This window comes from Stegastes partitus, unplaced genomic scaffold (assembly GCF_000690725.1).
Source record: "Stegastes partitus isolate 25-593 unplaced genomic scaffold, Stegastes_partitus-1.0.2 Scaffold1848, whole genome shotgun sequence".
In the NCBI taxonomy this organism is placed as follows: Eukaryota; Metazoa; Chordata; class Actinopteri; family Pomacentridae; genus Stegastes; species Stegastes partitus.
In genome coordinates, this window is record NW_007579579.1 from 10,510 (window position 1) to 33,981 (window position 23,472).

The window sequence follows — 23,472 nt, forward strand, 5'->3', positions numbered from 1 at the left end:
GGTTTGCAGTAGGACTCATCCTCTTGGGTACATCCAGCTATCTTGGTAATCCGTCTAATAATTGTTGATTTATTTCAGCTTGGGCCATCACTCAAGCTGCACTGACTGTGTGGCTAAAAAAGGATTATCAGTTCATTACGTTTCGGCATAATTGGTTTGCTTCACTTGATTAAATTCTCGTCTTTCCAGGTGTTTTAAACAAAAAGTCTTTATCTTGCAGTCGTAACAGATGGAGAACGATGCGAATGACAAACTATCAGAGCATCCTGGATTCTCAGATTCAACCGTGAGGATGCTGCTGGGATCATTTATCTTTTCTTGTCACCTTGTACAGTTTTTTTTTCCTCCCATGTCACTCTCATGCCAACCACTGGGACATTTTCCCATCAAGCCTCCTCTTTCCCAGCGGGAATAGTGACCTCAAATAGATTTATCTTATCGACTGCTCTTCCCTTTCTCCGCTCCTCTCTCCATCTTTAGTATCCATATGCTCTTTTCACGAGATCCCCTGAGAACGAATGACATCAACTGTATCTGTAAGTGCCTTTGTTCTGCCCCTCGATCCCTACAATGGTCTCCCTCAAACGCTCGACTCTGCTCGAAATCCCATACGTGCTCTCTTCTCCTACCTGCATCCTTTCTTGATATCTGAAACAAAGCGTGTCCACTCATAGAAAATCAAGCTGCTGTAAAAGCCGTCAAACCTTTTCTTGCACGCAGTTTTTTAAATAAAAGACATTAATCCCATCCTCCTCTTGTCCTTGTGTCCTTGTTTTTGTCAGAAGGGTCAGAAGCAAAACATCTAAACACTTCAGAATAAATTTGCTTACATCGGCTCATTTTTTGTAACATTCTGTTAAGTTGCAGTTTGGACAATTCATTTTGTTTTGTACGACTTATGTTCATAAAGGTTTCCCTGAAATACACCCTGCGCCTTTGCGACACCAAGCTTCACTAAATATTTATGTATTTTACTCCATCAAGAAGGTCTGAGTACTTCAATCTCCAAGCGTCACATTGACTGTAACTGTCCTTTGCAGATGTGCTTTTGAAATTCAACAGACTAAAGAGTATAATTAATACGTATGAATATTGATAACGCAGAACAGAACAAAAGAGAGTTGAAAAACAAAGGTGGTTTGAACAGATGCGTCTCTGCTGCACCTGTTGTGCTGATGTTACATCTGACAACAGTCCAGATAGGTTAGATTTCCATCCACGCCAACGTCGAACATCAACAGGACACAGTTAAGTCGTACTGAAGAGAGATTACATGAAGGATTCTCCTCTCAAAACTTAAAGTAAAGGGAATTTAGAGGTGGAGCAAATACCTAACAGAATTAAAAATCACAATAGTAAAAGACTCCAACTTTAAATATTAAAGAGGGACTGACTGTTATACAATGTATGTATAGAGGGAGATAGCATGTTAATTAGACAGATACAGCTGATGTGTTCTAATTAATGAAGCTTCAGTAATATTACTGGCATGTATATTACTTTTACATGCAGTTTATTTTCCATATTATTGGAGCTTGATGTTTGGGGGCAGTGCTGGTTTTAGGGAGTAAGTAAGTAATTCTGATATCAATGTATCAGCCAATAATATTTGTATATATGCTACAATTATATTAAAAACGAGAAATGTTAGAGTTAGTGTTTAATAATGTTGCAGCAATTTCATTAAATGTAGTTCAACAATTAAGACAAGGCTTTACGCCGCACCACCATCTGCTCAGCTGTAATACACACTCTGCTACATGTGCTGCAGACGGTGCTCGTAAACAATAGAGCTGGAGCTGCTACGCTGGACAAAATATGTCATGACACTGTTTCTAAATTATCCCAAACATTTTTTTCTGTATTATGTTGCGTAAAAGAGATATTTATATTGGTGCATATCTAAAGGTATGCACACCAATACTAATATATCTGTGAAAAGCCAATATTGGCTGATAATAATGGCCGATGGATACATCAATTGGGCCCTAACAATTACATATGCAAGAGTGTTTTTTGCAGTCTTTTAGAAAGAATATAAGAAAAAATACCAAAATTTTGCGATTTCAGAAATTATAGCAATTTGAAATGTTGTGTTATCTTGATGACGAGTATAAAAAAAAGTCACATCTTATATTATAGAATCTAATTTCAAACAGGATTTTATCTGAAAAAACAAAACAAACCACTAAGTATCTCATAATTGCAGTTACACACACACATATATATATATATATATATATATATATATAACAATCTGATTTATTCATATTTGATGGTCCAGTTTATTGCTCCTCCTAACAAGACAAACGCCCGACCTATTTGGTAATTCTGTAATTAATGACTCAACATATACAGTGAAGGTAAATGAATGTGAGAATTTCAAATGAATGCTGTTGCACCTGTATAGTTAGAACTGTATAGACCATTAGCTGCAGATTGTGTGCAAGCTGCTGTGGAAGATGTAGTGTTTTCCAGTCCTTCTCTTGTTGCTGCTCTGCTATTTTAAGGTGGCTGCGGCTTCTTTGTTAAGACTGAAGTTATTGCCTTCTTTGGTTGCTCTCCCTGCCTGAGCTGCTGGCTTCCATAAAGTATGAGCTATGTTAGGATGACAGGTTTGTATTCATTATGGATGGGAAAAAAAAAAAAGAAACGGGCGAGCATGTGGCAGCCAACCAAAGCAAGGAAGCGGAGCCGAGGGTGAATGGTTGTAAAGGTTGCAGAGAAGAGAAGCGGGAAACGTAGGCAGGGGAAGCAGCAAAAAGCTTCTTTCTGTCTCTGTCTCTCACACAGATGCAAGCGCACACAAGCTACAACACGCCTGTGTGGATGTACGGCATGTGAATACACACACACATACACACACACCTCGTTTGGGCTGGTTTGTTTCAAAGACAGGAAAGAGAGGAAAAGTTGTAAGGGAAGTTTTTTTTCAAGGTGAAGAGAGATTTTGTTAATGAAGAAGGGTAAAAATGATAACATCCAACACTGTAAAAGTTCAAGTGTTGCTGCACACATAATACCAAGATCATATTCTTTATTTAGATCTGAGAAGAGCGAGCTATTTAAAACAGACTTTTTCTTTTTCCCCTGTTGGTACTAGTAGTACACAGTGTGCTAAGTCCTTCAAATCTGGGTGATGAGATGTTTAATACTGCAAAAACAAATATGTGTTTTCAAATATGGGAATTTGATTATTTTGTCATTCATGGCAATAAACTGAACATATTTGGGTTTTGTAATTTTGTTTGAGTAAAACAGGACATCTTAATACACCACCATGGGGTGTGGGAAGTTATAATAGGCATCCATCACTATTATTTGTCATTTTAAAGGCCAAACTAATAACCTGTTAACCCTCTGAACCCCAAGCAGGGGCATTTTTCCTCACTGTGGCTCATGTTTCACTGCACTTCTATGGAAACAGCACAACCATGACCTCGAGTAGAGAAAACTCTAAAACGTCTTCAGTGCAGTATAACAAAGTATTAATGTCATTAATGTTAAAAAAAGAATATTTTACTAAGACAAATTGACTAGACCTGGAATCAACATGTACTACTATTTTTGAAGTGCGCATAGGTGTTACCAATAACAGGAAATACATGGTGAAATTTCCAACGTACAAACAGAATTTGTTGCCATACTTGTCTCACATCTGCTCTGTGTAAACTAAAAAGCCTCTAAACCCTCGACTGTTCATAGCAGCTTAGTCCAAGGAGTGCAGATTTTTCCGTTTTGTTACAGGATCTGATTGGAGCGAATGGTTTATTTTGGGCAAATTTTTTAAAACGAGACATGTAGAATAAAGTGATTTTGATGAAATATCAGGATTTTAAGCTCAGATTTGATCACATTACAGATGAGTGGTTCAAGCATCATCGGGAAAGCTGCCAATTCTCTCTGTTTTTACAGGCCGGCTATGATAAATGGTGTCGTTCTGGCGATTTTCCAAAGATAACATGCTTTTCAAACATGCTGATGGGTTTTAGGGTTCAGAGGGTGAAAAGAAAAATTAATAATCAGCAGATTACTGAAGTTGGTGCAGCTTTAGTGGTGATATTCAATACTAATGCCTGCTGAGGACCACACTAATGTTCTTGCCGGCTATATTTAGCCTCATAATTATTCGCCTGTTACTTTCTGCCATTATTGCTTTTACTATGACTGTCCTGCATTTGAGCTCACTGTTGGTTGTGGAAATGGCAAAAAGCCCATCACAAATAAACACCAAAAAGTCCATTTTGTGAAAAATGTATTATTTATAATGTCACGTGCACAATCGGACTGATGTGCACTATATGCTAATTCCCTCGCTCTGATGTATCAATGTGCTCAGGATGGCACTACGTGGCAATTTGGGTATGTCTAACATGCTCAGAGGCAAGGGCAAAGTGGGAATAAATATAACGGATAATTAAGTGCAGAAGGGATGTTTTTAGACGGAGGTATATGAGGGAGCTAATGAGTGGTAAAGAAAGGAAGGACAGTTCAGTGGGGTATCAGGGCTGAAGGTTGAGGTGGTTTGTGAAAGGAGGGGTTGGTAAAGGTCAGAGGTTTTGATGGCAGGTTACCTTCTCCACCTGAGTTAGATCCTCTCTGTTTCTCAGTGACTCGGGCTCCATCCCCTCATGGTCTAAATACTGCACATTCATATTCAATAGCCAGGCTGCTGTGCGGTCCAGCGCACTTGGGTTCACTGGGGAAGGGGCCTAGTAAAATCAACACAACACACACACACACACACACACATATGCACGCGCACACACACACACACACACGCACACGCATGAGCTGAGTGCAAGTGACGGGGAAGGGGGAGGGAGGGGGAGGGGAAGGAGGGAGGTTGCAAAAACACCACAGAAACAACAGAAATAAGCTTGAAATGCACCAACTCATCTGGATTGAAAAGCAGCAGGTGGAATGGATGCACACTCCAGTCTTCAAGCTCACACGTAAACCGTAGCACACACTTTGAAGCACATTTTTCTTTTAAAAACACGTGTGTGAGCGGCAACACCTTGTCATACTAGCGGCAAGGAAGGTAAATACTGTAAGAGTAGATGAATGAGTTTAAAATCAGCCCCGGAGGCTGACACCAGGCAGTTAAGTTGTCCGTTGTTTCTATCTGCCGGCTATCTGACGGACAGCTGAGCGGAGAGGTGGCCGCGGGCTGTTGCAGCAAATGAGAAGAAATGTGCATGTTTTTAAAGTCCAACACATTCATTTGCATTCAAGACCTATGAAAAGGCTGAAGTCTCTGAATCTGAATATCTGAAAATTGGCCAAACAGGATTTGAAAAAAAAGAAAAGAAAGAAACTTTGGTTTAAACATGATTAAAGCTTTCCTAAACCGCTTGAACCCTTATTAGTGAGTGATGACCAATAATGTCATGAAGAATCCCTCTTAGTCCAAACAAACTCAATTAAGATAAACAGTGAATCCACATGAATTTGCAATTAAGAGCCAGGTGTTTGAATAGAGAATGTATTACTTCACCTTTTGTCCATACCATTAAACTAAAGTGGGAAAGAAAACAAAACTTTCAGCAAGGCTACCATGCAGAGTTCATCAATTTCCCCCAAACACAGATCTGAACCACTTAGGTAAATTGGCTGAAAGTGCTAAAAGCAACAAGCAGACAGCACCAATTTGTTAACAAACCCATGTAGCCGGTGTTGAGATATTTCATCAGATGAGTGAAAACTCTGACAAAAAGTGACAGAGTTACAACAAGTATATGTTTTTTTCTTCTGTATTTAAGTTTGAACCACAGTGGTGGACTGACAATGAACAATATTACTAGAGTTCCATATATCTCCCTATTAAAAAAGAAAATAATGATGTGGTCATTGTTTATTACCTTTATAGCAATGTATTTCGCAAACTAGAAGCTTTCTGTAACACTGCTCGACTCTGCACCACTGTCGTCTCAGCTGTGATGCGTACTCTGCTACATGCACTGCAGACAGTGCTGAGAATATTTGAAACAATAACGGCGGGAGCTGCTCTGACAGACAAACTATACGATGAAGTAGTTTCTAAATTAGCTCAAATTTTGGATTTGTTGTTCTATAAAAATGTAAAAATAAAGTTTTCATATCGGCGCATATCGGACAACATACATGCTGATACTGATATACCTGTGACAGGGCAATATAGGCTGACATCGGTCAAATTCTAAATATTACTTCAACCACATCCACAATCTACATATAGTGGCTTTAAGGCCCTGGACTTGAGCTTTTCTGCTGCAAACACAAAGGATAAATGCATGTGCTGAGTTCCTCTACAAATTAAACTGGATGGTTTGGTTTCAATAAGTCATTCAGTCTAAAGGCAATCCTGTGGACTATTAAAGAGAGTGGAGAGCAAGGCATTATGGTTAATATGCAGAAGCACTCCCCTTCAGCCTGTCACCAAGGGCAACAACTGACCAGTGTTTTTGATTACAGCCTATGGTCCCGAGCTTTTAAACTGAGTGCTGATTGTAAATGGAATCCTTTCACTGAGATTCGTCCCGTAGCGATATACCGACCCGACGAGATGCTGCGTTGTGTTTGTACCCATGAGGTCTGCTTTATGTTGCCGTGGGAGCATAGGAGAGTAATTGTGCCTCCACCACCCTCATTGTCATCCCATTAAACTTGACCAGTAAAACAGTGGTGAAGTGATGAGCTTCCTGTATGCAAATGACTATTATTACACACACTGAGACTATAGTTCATTAGGGCACAGTGTGCAGCATCTGTGACTTCACCCACACAGCTTCTCTGCACATGCCATGACACAAATTGGCGTTTTGTAATAGCTACTTTTAATATCACTGTAATTTCATGTCATTACATAGGCTGAGACAGCTATAGTGCTTGAATAATGACCAAATGAATACCGTCCTCGGGTTAAAGATATGTACGCTGCACATGCGGCTCGCACAGTGTTCAGCCTGTACCTGTTTGTGCTGAGCTCTCTGCTTGGTCTCAGGACTGTCGCCTTTGGAGGACGACGACTGCTGCCGTAACCGAGCCCCGCTGCCGGGCCAGTCGGGTGAGGATGTCATCATGCTGCCAGAGGAGGGCCGGGGGTAGGGTCCGCTGTTGAGCAGATTTGGGGGTGTGCGGCCTCGATTAATGTTCTGAGGCGGAGGCTGGTCTATCCTCCGCTGTGGGCCGGCGCTGTTCTGTCTGGGGACGGTGGGCTGGTGCTGCGTTTCGGTGAGGGATAGCTGTCGGCGGTTGAACTCCCCTGAACGCCTGGTGTACTCGTCCCCGCTGCTCCCGCCTCCTCCGCCGTGGTTCAAGAAGGCGTGCTTCCCTCCCGGCGGCCCGTCCTCGTTGTTGCTATGGGAACTAACAGAACTGTGGCACTCGGAGCCGGAGTCGGTCATTCCGCGAGGGGACACGGGCAAGCAGGCCGCCATCTGGTAGACTGGGTTCTGGAAGGACAGCGGGGCTAGCAGCTGGGCGGGTCGGCCCGGAGTGCTTTCTGTGCCTGGGGTGGTGGGTGTCTGGCCTGGCCTCCTCAAGGTAGGACCACCAGGGATGTTGCCTTGTGGGACTCTCGCTGACCAGCCTCCTCCCGAAGCTGGGCCTTCACCCAGGGCGTCCGAGGAGCCGGGGCCTGAGCCACCATCCAGACTGCGGGGGTCCTGGAGGTCCACCATGGACAGACTCTTGCTGCCATTGGCCATGCCCAGGTCAGGCTCGTTTGTCTCAGAGTAGCTCGAACTGCGTGCAGGAGAAGGCTGGATCCCTGAGCTCCTTGTCACAAAGAATAGGTCCTTGTTTTCTGGGGTGGGTGAGGGTAACCTGGTGAAGTCAACCAATCTGAAAGGAGACCAAAAAGAAAACAACTTTAAGCTTCACAGTGATTAAAAATTATTCTTTTCTAACAGTGTTGCGGCAACATATATCACAAAATATTTCACAACATTAGGATTTAACAAATGATTTTGCTTAAAGATTCGTAAGATTCTCTCCGGCCATTGAATAACCCGCAAAAATCATCCAGTTGTGTGTTTGTTTTTACATGAAATTAATGCTGCCATGCTTTAAAATGGCTCAAATGCAACTCTATACCATTGCCTCCTTTAGAAAGTGTGGATGTATGATCTCGCTCTACCCACCCCTCCACCACTCGCTGCAGCTCGAGTTCACCAGCTCACCTACAACTCTGCCACACAATGACAAGATACTGGAATAATTCAGCCATACTGGGCTCTGATTCTGAAGAACAATAATGATATAGAACATTCACAGTTGACATGATTGGTTTCTTTGGTTTGTTACATATGAAACCCTGGCTGTCGGAATTAGTGGGTTTAAGACAGTCATCAGTACCCTGCAGTTTCAAGAAGGAAATTATGCTGACTGCTTATTCCACTCATGATGTATATTTTGGTACATAAAGAACAAAATCTGGACATGTTAACAATGTAAAAAAAACTTGATTCTCCTTGTAGGTGGTCTTCTACAAAAGCCACTGGTAAATTACAGACTTATATTGGTCATATTTAGCAAAGAAATACCAAGTTATACCTATTGGAGAAGAGTCATACACTCAGAAAACCAAATCAGCAATTTGTCTTATAAGATTTACTTACAAATTGCTAGCTTAGCTTAGCTAATATTAGCAACCCCAACCTACTAATCACAGGGCTGTAGCAGAGTATACCCAACTGAGCAGCCGTGCATTTCATTGCTTATTTTCTTGCCAAAAGTTACATAATCTTGCTTCAAGTCCGTTCAGATGGAGTAATCTAATACAACCAAATACTCTAATAAATTGTTTTTTGAGGGTATGTGCACTCAGATGCTTTGTCTCTCATCCCTCCACTCCCTTTCTTCCGTCCCTTCCGCCGGCACACGGAGGCTTCACTGCCAGAAGACGATTACCTTGACAGATGCGACTTATCTTCCAATAATCTCTATCATTCACATCACGCTCATCTCCTCCCTCTATCTGTGTCCTTCTCCGTGGTTCCATTACCCTTCCCTCCTTTAACTTCTTTCTCCCCTTCATTCTGCTCAATTTCTTCCCTTTCTCAAATCTTGGCACTGTCTCCTTTTTCTTTTCTTCTGCGTTTCATGTCACTGGTTAGTGGATGAGAAGCAATTAAGGCAGAATGGCGAGCTCATTTGAATTCAGCCTCACAGCTCGCCGATGAGGATGCGCCATGGACACGCACGCGCGCACGCGTCAATATGTGAGCAAACAGTTATTGTGATAAAGTAACGAGGGCTGGCTCTGACATCAGGTCATATAGGGACAACACTTAATTAGTTCTATTGATCCTGGGGCCTGATGAGCATAATGATACCAGCTGTCTGACTCTCTTCCTGTGTCTCCTGTTGTCTCATCTTTCTGTTATCTACAGTAGAGCTGAACCATTTGGGGAAAAAAAAACCTAATTGCGGTGTTTTCTGACGGATAATGCAATTTTGATGAAGCTTCGGCTCAATCTTCACTGTGTAATAGATTTCAAATGTGATGGAGCGTCACCCTGTGAGACAGCATCAAAAGTGTAATCATTGCACGGGGAGGACGCCATGAATTTTTAAAAATCATTGATGTAGCAGTTTAAGTTAGAGCCAATCAGTTGGAAGTTAAGATCATTTAAATGCTGCTATTACTTAGGTTGTCCAGCAGAGTGCGCTACAACTTTATTGTTTAGGCCTGCAGCACATGTAGCAGAGTATGTATCAGAGCTGAGCAGGTGGTGGTGCGGAGCAAAGTGGTGTCTTCATGGTAAGCAGGTAACAAGTTTGTGAAATACACTGCTGAAAACTTATCAAACAATGGCACCATTATTTTCCCTTTTCAATATAACATATATGTTAACAATATCTGCAGATTTATCAATATCAGAATTTCTTACTTCCAAAAATTGGTATCAGTCCAATCTGCTGGGTTCTAGTTTAAACCCTGAGTCGTAGTTGTAGCCTTTGTGATTTGCTACCTGCCCTGTTTGAAATTGTGACTAATACAATTAATCAGTCCGCCCTAAGTACACTAGGTTTCCATCTGTCCTCCTGAAGTCTGACAGTGGTGTGTTTACTGGTGTTACTTCCTCAGGATATTGTTCATATATCTCTTCTCCTTTTGGCCCCGCTGCTTTCGCGTTAATCTTTCTAAGTGTCACCTTGGCATTGTTCTGCCAGGGAGTGAGGGGACAGGAGATAAGCAAGATAAGGTGCTGTCAGAGTGTGTATTCATCCACTGGAAAGTAAACGAGGTTTCATAAGGCTGATGTAAACACACAGAGGTGACACTCTCCCTGTGTCACGGCCTCACCTGACAAACATTAACACTCAGCAAAACTGGTGGCGTGAGAACACAATACAGCTGACGGTGAAAAACAACAGATTTACAGAATCGTTGTTGGCATCAGCAACGATGCACAAAAACACAAATGACGCATTAAATCAGAGTGAAAGATACTATGACAGCGGTGGCTTCTTTGCCCTTTTTGTGTAAAAGTCTCTTTTCTGCAGCTTGATCTATTACCTGCAAGAAGCCTATCTCTAAATCAATTCCAGACTCTCCCTGTAATCAAATATGTCCAGAGCAGGCTGCTGGTGTTAGCAGTAAAGGCAATAAGCTCGGAGCACCAGGGTACAGTACAGAGTGGGCTGGAGAGTACATAAATAATGAAAGGCTGTAAATAATCTCAGGTATATCTGCACTACATGTTTTTGGCTGTGATTTCGTGTTATCCAACCTTCGAAAAACTGAAGCGCTGTCCCACAAGATTTTAAGATTTATTAGGGTATTGAAGTTTTAACTATTATCTAAATATAGACTGCTATTTTTAAACATATACTTTTTAATATTTATTTCACTTTAAACTTGCATTAACTTTTTTTTTGACACTTGGCACAGTGGAAAAAAAATGTAAATATAACTTTTCCAGCAGTTACAGAGGAGCATTGTCAATCGCTTGGAGTTTCTGTGTTTCTCTCTCTTGAAGCCCTGTTTTTTGGTCCCCACCAAACTACTTTTGGACTACCGGAACTAGGAATTATTCCCCATTCTCAATTTGCACAACTGACAGCGTTGCCATTGATGTCAGCACAATCACACACAACATTAAAACCACTAACATGCGACGTGAACAAGAACATCTTCAGCATAGATTTTGACACCCCCAAAATATTTGATCTTTTCAAAGCATCTTCTAATCTTTCAGTTACATTATTTTTTTGCTTAAAACTCATTTTAAAAAACAGTGTCATTTGTACATATTAATAGACAAATTAATTGGGTATACCATGAGATTTCTAGCCCTCTAAAGCCCAAGCATTTGACATTTTTTACTTACTATGTTTCCCTGTACAAGTTCTGCCTGATCTCTATGGAAACAACACCGTCATGGCTACAAGTATAGAGAACTACAAAATGTCTTTTGTGCAGTATAACAACATATTAATGCCATAAATCTTTAAAAAAAAGAAAAGGTGTTTCTTCATTTTACAGTTAAAAAACCCCAAATCCTGTAATCAACATGTCCCAGTGCCCAGAGTTGTTACCAATACTTGAATAAAACACGGTGACTCCACATACTATGCATATTTCACCATATACATTTGATTTTTTCTATACTTCTCTACCTGTTCTATGTAGCACAGCCTGTCAAATAGTCCCTGATTTTTTGGTCACGTGACTGTTGAATGCAGTTGAGTCACTGATGGATTTATGTTTGAGCTGACGAGTGCAGATTTATCCAGTATTTTACAGATTCTGGTTGTTGCAAATAGTTGATTTTTGGCAGATTTGTAAATGAGACACAGAGGAAAATAATTTTGCCAGAAAAAAACTCAAATGTAAGATTAGATTTTTTCAAGTTTTTCTGCAGAACGGCACGTCACAGACGAGTAGGTCAAGGACCGTTGGTAAGTAAAAAAAAATAAAAATCGGAATACTTCTTACCCTGAAAGGTCATTGTCTATGACCATCTTCTGCAGACCCGTGGAAATGCTGCAGCTGGCCTCAGCAGGAGGCGAGCCCATATGCTCCGAGGACTGTCCGGGTGTCATCTGGACGCAGGACGGGTTGGACAGGGCAGTGTTCACCTCCCGCAGGATCCTGGGCAGAGGACCCAGCTTAGAGGCTGCACTCTGCGAAGATAGAGACACAATTAGGTTTAAGCCAAATTAAATATTACTCCGGACCACTTCAGCTGAGGCATTAATTAGATTTCATTTAAGTGTTGTTTGGTTAATTTCACATTTGCATATTTTTTAGACCAAGTTATTTTCCCCCGCACCATGCAATCAACTCTCTTATTCAGATAACATACTGAATAATGAAAAAGGCTGGCCAGTCTGATGGACTGGAGTATCAACCAGACTGTGATTTCTAAATTATTGAAAGACAAGATTTCAGAGAGCTGGATGATGTACAAAAAAAATAAAAATAAATATAAAAAAGAAGAAGAAAAGAAGAAGAAAAAAATCATTAATCTGCCACCACATGCTTTCCATCTGCTACCAGAACGAATGTAAACGTCCTTGTAAATCTATTAATATGCCTCGTCCAGCCTCTGAGGCTTCACAGTGTTCTCCCTTTGTGCGCTGTTTATGTAATGCAATAATAAATTATTGATTGATGTAGGATAAACATCCTGATGTAGTCAAAGCATGATTTAAATCCTGAAGCTTGTGTTAATGCATTGAAAACCCTGGGCTCTTTGTTGGCCAGCTGGATTTCATCGTTTCTGATTAAAACTAAACCTATATGTATGAATCTATATCTTCAGAGATTTCTGTATTTAGTTAAAACTAGTTTGTCGGGAAGTCAAAATGTCTAATTATTTGTTGAAGATTATCTGTGCTGCAGCGTTTTTGATAGAAACTCCCACATTAGGTAGTTTCAGTTACAACTAAAATCTACTCTTGTGGATCTGAGACACTTATATTCATTTTATGCACAAATAAAGAAATGAAGCAACTAAGCTGAGTGAGAGAAAAGCCCTTATGACAGCTAACGAAGTATGTATTCATCAGTACCTGGTCCATCTGTGAGACCACCTCAGAAAGAAGAGAGTGCAGAGTAGAGAGCTCCCTGCCGAGGTCGATGTAGCCCTCAAAGCCTGCTGTGTTCGAGATTGTCTCTGGGTTTGAGATTTCAAGCAGGAAGCGCTGCATATTTGTCCACTCGTGCTCCAGGAACAGGTTCATGAAGGACATGTACTCTTCCTTGTTACCGAATCTGTTTGCAAACAGAGGCAGAGAAGGGAGACGGGGACAAAGAGCGACGCAGAGTTATAACCGAGAACTATATTAGAGAAGGTGTTCCTTTGATTCAGACAAACAACTGAAACCCAGACACTTACTTGGTGAAATTGGCCAGATTTTGGGTGACTTTAGCGATGAGCGTGAGCGTGCGTGCCGTGCGGTCATCAGGATACTCCTGCATCAGATTGAACAGCGAGGGGGACATGATGGCTGGACACAGAAACCGCAGGAACAAAGAAGCGCTGATCAAACGCTCGCTGATGTCCGGTCGACCCCGGTTGCTGCATTCCTGCCGCCACGATGCAAAAACCTCTTTCAGTTCTCGTGGAAAAACACTGTCGAGAATCAGAGATGAGAGAGATATTGGTGTGAGAGAAAAACCAAAGGTGATCTTGGACTTGTGTGTAATACAGTGAGAGCGAGAGTAAAGCAAGTAATTCTGAGGCTGCTCAATTCAGACACTGAAGAAGACGACTTTAGTGGTTTTAGTGCGCAGGAGGAAGATGAAGATAGCGATCAATGACTTTTCCTGGTAGGCTGCTGTATTTTTTATTTTCTCAACCAGCACTGCTACAGGTACTGTTAGAAAAAAAGCATTTAAGGTACGTATTTGTGTATGTTACCAATACGTATTTAATTAAAAGCTTAAAAAATCTTTCTGTGCACTTATCAATTGGCTCTGCAATCTTATTATTATGTGTTTTTACTCATGTACATCAACTAGCAGCATTTCATCCCTATTTAAGATAACTGGTTGCTAATGTTGTGTTAATTACTATTGGACGTAATATAAACAAAACAAACCATGCATGAGGAAATCCTTGTCTGTGACTGACACTTCCCTGTAAGCAGGAGTAAGGTGCTCAAATAAGTGTCCTGTTTGTTGACTTTTAGTAAAGAACCCCTTGAGTGTTCTTGAGTCCTCAAGTTGCTTCAAAAACTCACATATCAAAGCTCTGAACAACAGATGTCTGTTATAACTGACATCTGCTTCTACCTAATTAAAAGCTCCCTCAATAGCAGCGTTTTAATTGTGATTAAGATCCCTCGGAATAAAGGTCTGCTTATATAAGAGGGCGTATGCAACAGGGGATTTTGATGCTGTAAATTCTTTGATGCTACACGTGTGCAATTAGAATTAGATTAGAATGTAAGGGTGGATTTTATGAACCCGTGCTTATGTTGTGTAGTTCTAGAAACACAATTTGTAAAACATGTTGAAAAAAGAAACACACAGAAAAAAAAAAAGCTCCAGTATTCACCAGTATGAGTTGATGATTTTGCAGAACGCCAGCTCACAGCACATTTTCAGGTTACTCTGGTGCTCTGGCAGGTCACCCGATGAACATTTGGACGGATCGACCTCACAGTTCTCGTCTGACTCATACAGAGCCTTGATGAACTCGCCTGGAAAACAAAAAACACAAAAATTAAGAAATATATGAGGAATTAAGGATGAGATATGTTGATACATTTCCTTGTAAAAGCCTTTAAGTGAGAGTATGAATACAGAAATGGAGAAAAACTTCACTGCAAGTGAAAGCCCTGTATGAAAAATTATATTTGAGTAAAATGACACAGCAGCAAAACTTAGTTAAAGAAATAAAATCAACAATTTTTAAAGCACTAGCTTACCACCTATGACTGATAGATTATTATAAATGATTATTATATCATTAACAGTGTGTCAGCAGCATGTTAGCGTCATAGCCGCTGTAGGTAGAGCTCGCTATAACTACTTCTGTCAAGTGTTTTCCTCCTCTTCCAATGATCAGCTATTTTCACTGGTGAATCGAGGACGGATTTAACACGTGCAGTTCCCCACTTGAAAAGGGATGACTCATCTACCCAGACTTGAGCTGGATTCCACTCAATGACCAAACAGTTGCCTTTTTATCTTTGTTTATTGTTGCAGTTTAGCAGGTAGTAAGTAACATGTTGGCAAGCGGATGAATGAGCCAAGAAGGCAAGAAGGTGAAAAAGAAACACAAAAGCAAATGCTCATGTTATTACAATCCACGGCAAACAGTAGCAGACATTTCCTCATGCATAAATGTTACCTTATTCAATTTATATTTGTCAGTTCTCGCAATAATTAACATGGAAGCAAATGACTTAATTAATCCTTTTGCCAAATCATGAACCAAATGAACTTCTACTGCATTTCTAAAAGAGGCGTTTTTAAATCACATTTTAACATATTTACTCTTAATATCTTTAATCAACTTTTCAGCAGCTATTCATTTACTTATTTATTTTTATAAGTATTCTATCTACAGTGCCCAGAGTGATTTGTAAAGTGCATGAAGTGACTTTAGTGCAATCCTTTTCAACCTCCAGTAAAGTGCAACTGCTACAAGCGTTGTCTATTCACCATGCTATAAGTCAAGATTTAAATATTAAAGCATCTTGAATGTATCTAGAAGTCAGCTGTAGTTCTATATACGGGGAGAGCAGATACAGGGATCTTGAGATGATAAATCAATCAGGCAGAAAAGCAGAAAGACCTGACACACAAATGCTGTTTTCAGTCTGTAGATTTTTATCCTGTTCCTTGACTTTTGGTGAAATATTGGATCATTTGAACATTCATTGAAATGAAACAGTCTGAGAAGATGAGGGAAAAAAATCACTATTTGGTAGAGCTGTTAACAAGTCGTAGAGATGTGACCCTGACTACACGCTGCTTTTTGTACAAAGCCAAAAAGGTGAGAAACCACTGGTTTAATCTTTAAAAAATGCTTGTTGTACCATCCACTATGTAAAATCTTCATCCTTAAGATAAGCAAATCTCTGAATTAAATGTACTTGTAGTGGAGGAGAAAGTACCACATTGTACTCTTACGTGTAGCAGAGTGGAGGTAGAAAGCAGCACAAAATGGAAATGCTCCAGTAAAGTACAAGTACCTACAAAATGCACTTAAATACAGTAAATGAGTAAATGTATTTAGTTACTGTCCACCAGTGTCTGCAAGAAAAACACCAATGAAGATCTTTCAAAGTCAATCTCTGCTTTGATTTTTGACAATGGCAGAAAAAATACTAAAAATCGAACAATAACACATTTCTTTTTTGTTAGTTCGACTAAAAGACAAACCGCCACTGCTGTGACCTCAATAAGCAAACAGCCCATTAAGGGAGCTGATACTGTTATTCTGCTTTAATCAGTATTAATGAAAAGAGAACAGGAGTGTTTTTTCTGTCTCTGGTGGTCTAAAGTGAAGTTTGCCTTGTCCTTGTGTTACCCCTGCTTGGGATTCAGCGATTCTAATAGTTTAACCGAACGTCAAACAATAAACGCAATGCAGTGATGCATATTTTACCAGCCCTCGATTTCTCTCTGAATCGACCGTGAGAAACACATGCAAGGAAACGGGCCGCCTTTGCAAAGACGGCCAGAAAGAGACGCATGCAGAGAAAGACATAAACGCATCGGGCATTAATATTGAAAGCATACAGAGAAAGAAGTGATGGGTGCCAGAAAGGATGTGTGCCGTTTGTAGATTAAACTGCTGCTGTGTACATTTCTGAATTAGGGAGGGAGAAAAGCATACAGTGCATACAGAGTGCTTATTGTTAGAACTGGACAAACACACCTGATCTAACCTTGGGCTAACATTGTACATATTTTTGTACATCATTTTGCACAAAGCTGATCTGGTCAGTGGTTTGGAATTTGTAATATCTACAAATTCTGTCACAGCCACACAAAACCGGACTGTTTTTGTATTCATGCATCGCCTTCCGCTTTGTCTTTGGCATCGGCGTCTGTGTTTAAATTACTCCTCCTGAATATTAGGTGTTCACACATAAGGCAACGTTTGAATTTCCTAGAAGTCAGCTTCAGTTTAGATGAAGCAGGTGGGGTTTAAATAGGGGTTTAAGGGTACACAAAATGTACAATTTGATTTGTAGCTCAGTTTTTGGAGTCACAGTTTGGTAGAAAACCAACAAAAAGCAGAGAAATAAATATGTTTGTCATTCTCGGATGAAAAGCAAATATTTTACCTTGTTGACATGTTCATATGGTGCTTTTTATATGCTGAAAGACCTATTATGAACAAAGTGGCAGAACATTGTCCACCATGAAACTGCGGTGTGCCACTGGTAGTCTCAAAATCACAGATGAGGATGGACGGGGTTTCATACGTAACAAACCTACGGGACCAATCCTGTCAACTTGCAGGGTTGGGCTTTCTGTACTATTATTCTTTTTCAGAATTTGGCAAAGAGTAGTTTAACAATGTTGGACAGAGCTGCAGGTGAGCTGGTGTACCTGAGCTGCAGTGCGTGAGGAGGGTTGCATGGAGAGGGATGTAGGGAAGGGATTATTTCAAAGGAAATAAGCTCCTGAATCTATAGCTTTGACACACACAGATGAGTTTAATCAGTACCCGAAGATGGACTTATTTATTGTTACAGTTGAGGTACTCGTGTGCTGGCACTCTGTCAATAGCAAAAGCTTGAGTTGTGTACTCTCTAGCATAAAGTAAATAAAATAAAAAACGTCTATTAAGACAAGTATAGCACATTCATATTTAACTTGCAGTGCCATTTCAGCTTTAGAACTAGAAAACGCTGCCATTCTATCTTTTTTGTCAGCACGGGGGACACGGCTAACCTCGTTTAAACTTTACTGGAACTGGTCAAAGAAAGTGGGAGCTCGGTGCCAACGGTCAGCGTGAGCTCCAGATGGTAGCAGTACAGTGTGAGAAGAGCAGGAAGGCCTGATTAAAATGTGTAGCGTGAAGTAACGCGTCATACATTTTCAATAAAATTGGCACGACTCAGCTTTCAAGGCGAACTCTGCTAGCATCCTTTAGCTGATGGATAACTTCTGGTGTGCTGCCAAAACGCTCCCGGTGGAACTCGGGCTCTAGAATTTCCTTCTGGCAGCGCATGTATGCAGACCTTTGACCGTAATTGTCTATATTCTGCTGAACAGAGGAATGTTATGTACCAAACAGTGCATCTGGGAAAACTGTATGTACTGTTACACACTTATTGATGCGCAACAGCCTATGTTGTCCACAGTTCGCCTCCAAAACAAAAACTGAGATGATGGAGGAGTCGCTTCAGTTGTCAAGATGACTCCTGAGGAATGCATTTAATCTCTAATGCCACTGCTGTTTGCTTCTACCCACTACATTAAATTACCTGACACTGCAGCTGAAGAAACATTTGTCATTGGTGAGTGAATGAATGAGTTCGGAGGTGAACGTGAAAAGTGAGAAGCATGAAACGGATCAACAGAAATCAGAAGACATGTCTATATGCAGGAGAAGGAATGAACAAACTGATAAACACAGAAACTCGAGTGCAGAAAATGACTCACCGAGAGCGTCCTGCAGGTACTTCTGTCCCACCAGTTTGAGGTATTCCTCTATGGCCTTTGTGGCCAGAGTGTTTTCTCTGAAGATGAGCTGCTCGTTCTCCCCACAGCGATCCACCTCTGACATCATCAAATCTGTGAGGAAATCCTGCAGAAGAAAAAAAAAAAGACGAGCACAGGGTTAATAACCGATAGTTCCAAATCCTACGTGATTATGGAAGGAATTAGCAGATAAAGGCGTCCAACCAATTACGCAAAGTGTTCAATGGTGCATGAAGGTGAGACTTTTGCGATTTGGTATGAAACAGATGAGCGAACAAGTAAATACTAAATGAGTGGATTGTAGTGTAAAAGCAGCCGCATTGTGTCTTTTTGAAGAGTCTATTATGTCGGCTACTTCTGCCTGCCATTCTATTACAACAATTCCAACATTAGTAATTTATGCACACTGCTTTGCCTCAGCCCGCTTCGTTCTGGTGTCTAATTGTAGGGTGTTGTAAAAATGCCAGCAATTAGATAATAATCAGAAGAATGCACTTGGATGTAATTTACCTCTTCCCACCAAACAAAAACACACAGGAGCCCCCTTGAATAACACAATATATGATGAACACCGGCTTGTATTTAATATTCAGCCACTGTAAAGCAGTAAAATCAGGTGGTGACAACACTGACATATTAGATTTTCCAGCTAAAATGGCAAAACTTCTTGTTCATTTCGAGTCATGTTCGGAGCGCTTCATGAAGACAAGTTGAATATTCCCTCTCTTTTTTTTGTAGCTCTGTTTTGCTCTCTACCAACTCCAAAAGAAAGTAATTTTAGCAGATAAATGTTGCACTATATATATATACAGCTCGTAACTAACTTTGCCCTTTTCAGGTTGGACAGCAAGGTTGGTTTTTCGAAGCTTAAACAATGCTGATGAGAGTGATAATGAACCTGTAGAGCATTTCACAATGAAACGGAAAAAAGCTGCCGGCTGAAAAACACAAAAACAATGAGCTGACAGATGCTGAAAGTCTCTGTAGAGCTGCAGTCTTAGGATAATTCTCTGCGGGATTTTTTATTTTTTTTTACCCAGAGTGACTTCTTTCAAGTGCACCTAGTCATTTGAACCATTGTTAATAATAATATAAAATACTGATAAACACATTTTTCAAAGCAACATTACCAACAAAAGAGCAGTCTTTTCTTTTCATTGTCTTGCAACGACTTCAGGGAGTGTCTGATAGTCTGGCAGAAGTTGACTCTCACATGTAGCTAGAAGCAAATTCATTAAGTCCTATTAAACAAACGGCTTTTATTAGTTCAAAATATCACTGATCACCTTCATCGTGCGTGCACGAACAAGAAACGGAATTTTCTCTCACATTTTTTGGAGCGATAAACGTGAACAAAACATAATTGTGTCGTAATAAAATGGAGGCAGACAGCACATCATCTGAATTTGAAATATCCTTGAGCTAAAACGCTGCACGGAAACAATGAGTTTACTACCTGAATGGACAAACAATGGGATTTCGGGGAACAAAGTTTCTACGAAAGTAAAGATCGCTTCAAACCAACACGCTCAAGTTGGCAGCCTACATCATTCAGACTGGATGTTCCTTTTTTTTTTACCCGTCTTAGAAAGCATAGCGAGCCGTCACATTTTAAAGTGATCTCCAAGAGGACTGCATCATCAGGTAGACAAAAAATAAAATCTAAAATATGGTGGAGACAGGCATTATAGCTTCCAAAATTCAAAAGTCTGAAAAGGAGATATAGAAATGGAGCCATCTGGGGATGAATCATGCCTTGTTTAGATCCCCTCAACAAATTTCTGGGTGTACTCTCATCTAAGTCCCCTGGCAGCTTGTTAAACTAGGGAACCAGCGTAGCAGCGAGGGAGAAGAGAGGCGAGTGACAGATGTACGGAGGGAAATAGAGAAGGAGAGGAAGAAGAAACAGAGCGGCGGTCTTTAAAGAACAGAGGAAGAGGTGGAAAAGAAAGCGACAGAGCCTCTCAGACGGTTTCTATAGCTGCTGCAGAAGCCTGTTATCCGGCTAATCAAAGATACACCACAGGGAGCCAATCATCCACTGATGTGCAGCGAAAGGAGCCTTTTTGGTTAACGCATTTGCACATTCTACACACGCAGCAGCCCCACACATACACGTATATAAACACACATCAACTTAAAGAGGAGAAAATTACAACTTAAAGTTTAACAAATGCGCATATCAATGTCTTAAATTAAATCCAGACTGCAGCGTCGTAGGTGTGTTTGTCTCATTGTGCAGGAGTTTGTAGCTGCTTTGCTTTTTGGATTGGCGATGATGCAAATCATACAGCACAGTCAATGTTCATGTTTTATTGATTACTAACGCCGAATCAAAGGAGATCCAAATACTTTCTGATCAACGTAAACAGACGCGTTAATGTCAAAGGGATTTAACGTTTTAAAATTCTGTTCACTTGGACACAGCTCAATCAGCAATGGTGCAGTCAGCTGGTTTTCAAAGTCACAAAATTTGTCTAAAGGGCAATCCGTGGTTTCTGTATCCATGGTGCATACCAATGCAGACTTTGAAAGCAGACAGCAGGCGTGCACGAGGTTCTGTTCATGCTACAGTAGGTATCGGTGTCATCGCCCCTCATATCGAACACAGAAAAACACACTCCTGTGGATGTTTCTGAAAGACTGTGACTTTGCACTTTTTACAGGAAAGTGCAGCTTGTTACAGATTGAACACTGCGTCAATGTGATTATTTCTAATGTGGTCAAAGTTACCGTGGGATTTCTAGAGAATTTAGAACCTTCCACTATGTCTGGGAATTGTCGATGGAAAGCACGTACCACCCTCTATAACTCTTTTAATAACGATTTATAAAAGCAGGTTTGGTGGAGAATCTCCTCGCACAGTCTGTCCACAAAACAAGCATTTGTTCTGAGGACTATTTGTTTTCTGGCACATGTGCAGTCAGCACACTTGGATTGCATAAAGTCCACGCGGTCACAAATTTTGGGACATACATGGACGTCTGCAGAGGGGTCTGTGTGGACTTGGGCAGATGGCAGAATTTACATCACGTGCACCATTGAGGACATGCGTTGGCAAAAAGCTTAAATTGGCCTTAACTGAGATTACCTCGGGCTGCAAAGTGGATCGGTGTTTAGCACCGTCGCCTCACAAGGTTGCCAGTTGAGGACACCCGGGATCTTTCTGCGTGGAGTTTGCATGTTCTCCCCGTGCAGTGTGGGTTCTCTCCGGGTTCTCCGGCTTCCTCCCACACAGTCCAAAAACATGCTGAGGTTAATTGGTGATTCTAAATTGTCCGTAGGTGTGAATGTGAGTGTGCTTGTTTGTCTGTCTCTAAGTGTAGCCCTGGGATAGACTCCAGCCCCCCCACTGACCCTAGTGAGGATTAAGTGGTGCATAGATAATGGATGGATGGATGAGATTACCTCCATCAAGGTGTCTTCAGTTGACTATAATGTAAATACACCGTACACCATCCATTTGGAATAAATTTCATTTTCAGACACGTACCTCTTTTTATTTCTATTCATACACATCAGTAATCACTTTGACCAGTTACATAGTTACCAGGTGAAACCAATTCTGACTTCATGATCAAGAGTGGGACGTCCTGCCTATTGACACCATCAACAATCTTGTGGACAGTATGCCATGATGTCCTAACACATTGATCCGTGTCAGGGGAGGCCAGACTCAACATTAGTGACTGAGGGACATTTGAAAGAGTAATATTGGACATTCTTATGCAAGAAATCCCCTCGAATATGTGTTTCCTGTTGAATTGAGCAAGGTTGAAAAATTGAAACAAAACCCTTAATCCTATTGTTCTATATCCCAATTTAGTTTAAGCCTGAAGACACAGTTTGCAAAAGTTAACTGTTGTTTAACTTTTACTGTGATATGTATTGTATGTGATATCAATAAAGTTTTGAGAAGATATACACTTCCACTATCAATCAAGAACAAATTGCACTGTCACAATCGTTTCATGAGAAGAGGTAAAAGAGGATATGTTTCATTTCAACTTTATGGGCAACCGTGTACATGACAAGTGAGCACTGTAGCTGAAAATCAACAATGTTCTGCAGTGGCTAAATCAGAACCCAATGCATGTGGGAATGTGGTTAAAAATGAAAAAGATTCACCATCTGCAACCTCACAGGTCTTCAGTGGTAAAACAAAGGAAAGATTTTAGTGTCCAGATGAGCAAAGCTGAGCTCTGTCCACTGGCACATAGGGTTGGAACTGCTTCTAAAGTTGAACCTGAATAGAGACAGGGTGAATACTGAGAAATGTTTCAAATTTGCAGTTCATTTAGATTTCCTTGTAAATGTCAGTTTCCATTTTAACATTAGTCTCATTCATCCACTTGTAAAACATACATGGACGCTTCTAAGGAGAGCGATGGGAAATCAACCTGCTTTGTTTTTGATGATACTCTATCCAGGCATACCAGCATTACAATTTAGGTTTTTTTTTTTTCTTTTTATGAAAAACATTCCTGACAAATGCACCCATCATCTTCACTTCACATTTTGTCCCACTCTATTGTGAGGAGTTTATGTGTTTTTATTGATTATATTAACTAAGGGACGGAGCAGAGAACAGCACAAAACACACAGACAGAAAAAGAAATGTGACCTTTTGTGGCGTATGGACACCCATCCCATTATTAGACCAGGGGTCTTGTGTGTCTTTTCTCTTTCTTTTCTTTTTCTTTTTTTTTGTATTGGTAGAAAATGTCATCCCAATTATGATCTTTCCTCTAACCTCTACCCCTCTGTGGTTCCCTCCTCCGTCCTCTCTGCTACGAGTTTCTTTTGTGGCTAGTGAAGTGAGGCAAATCCAGGCCTGATTAGAGAGGACGGTCAGACGAAGT

At 40.7% G+C, this 23,472-nt stretch overlaps 1 protein-coding gene across 5 annotated transcripts in view; it reads right to left on the minus strand.

Annotated features, from left to right (window-relative positions):
* The window catches only part of LOC103372872 (disabled homolog 2-interacting protein), a 102,286-nt gene that overhangs the window by 9,153 nt on the left and 69,661 nt on the right, over positions 1-23,472 (minus strand). For 4 of the 5 annotated variants that reach the window (XM_008302637.1, XM_008302636.1, XM_008302640.1 and 1 more), the window contains 7 exons: positions 18,572-18,716; positions 14,499-14,643; positions 13,335-13,571; positions 13,009-13,210; positions 11,930-12,117; positions 6,954-7,827; positions 4,575-4,712 (listed from right to left, as the gene is read on the minus strand). In XM_008302637.1, coding sequence (XP_008300859.1) covers positions 4,575-4,712; positions 6,954-7,827; positions 11,930-12,117; positions 13,009-13,210; positions 13,335-13,571; positions 14,499-14,643; positions 18,572-18,716 — 1,929 coding nt within the window. The remainder of the gene's footprint in view (positions 1-4,574; positions 4,713-6,953; positions 7,828-11,929; positions 12,118-13,008; positions 13,211-13,334; positions 13,572-14,498; positions 14,644-18,571; positions 18,717-23,472) is intronic. The other variant, XM_008302638.1, reaches the window with a different exon arrangement.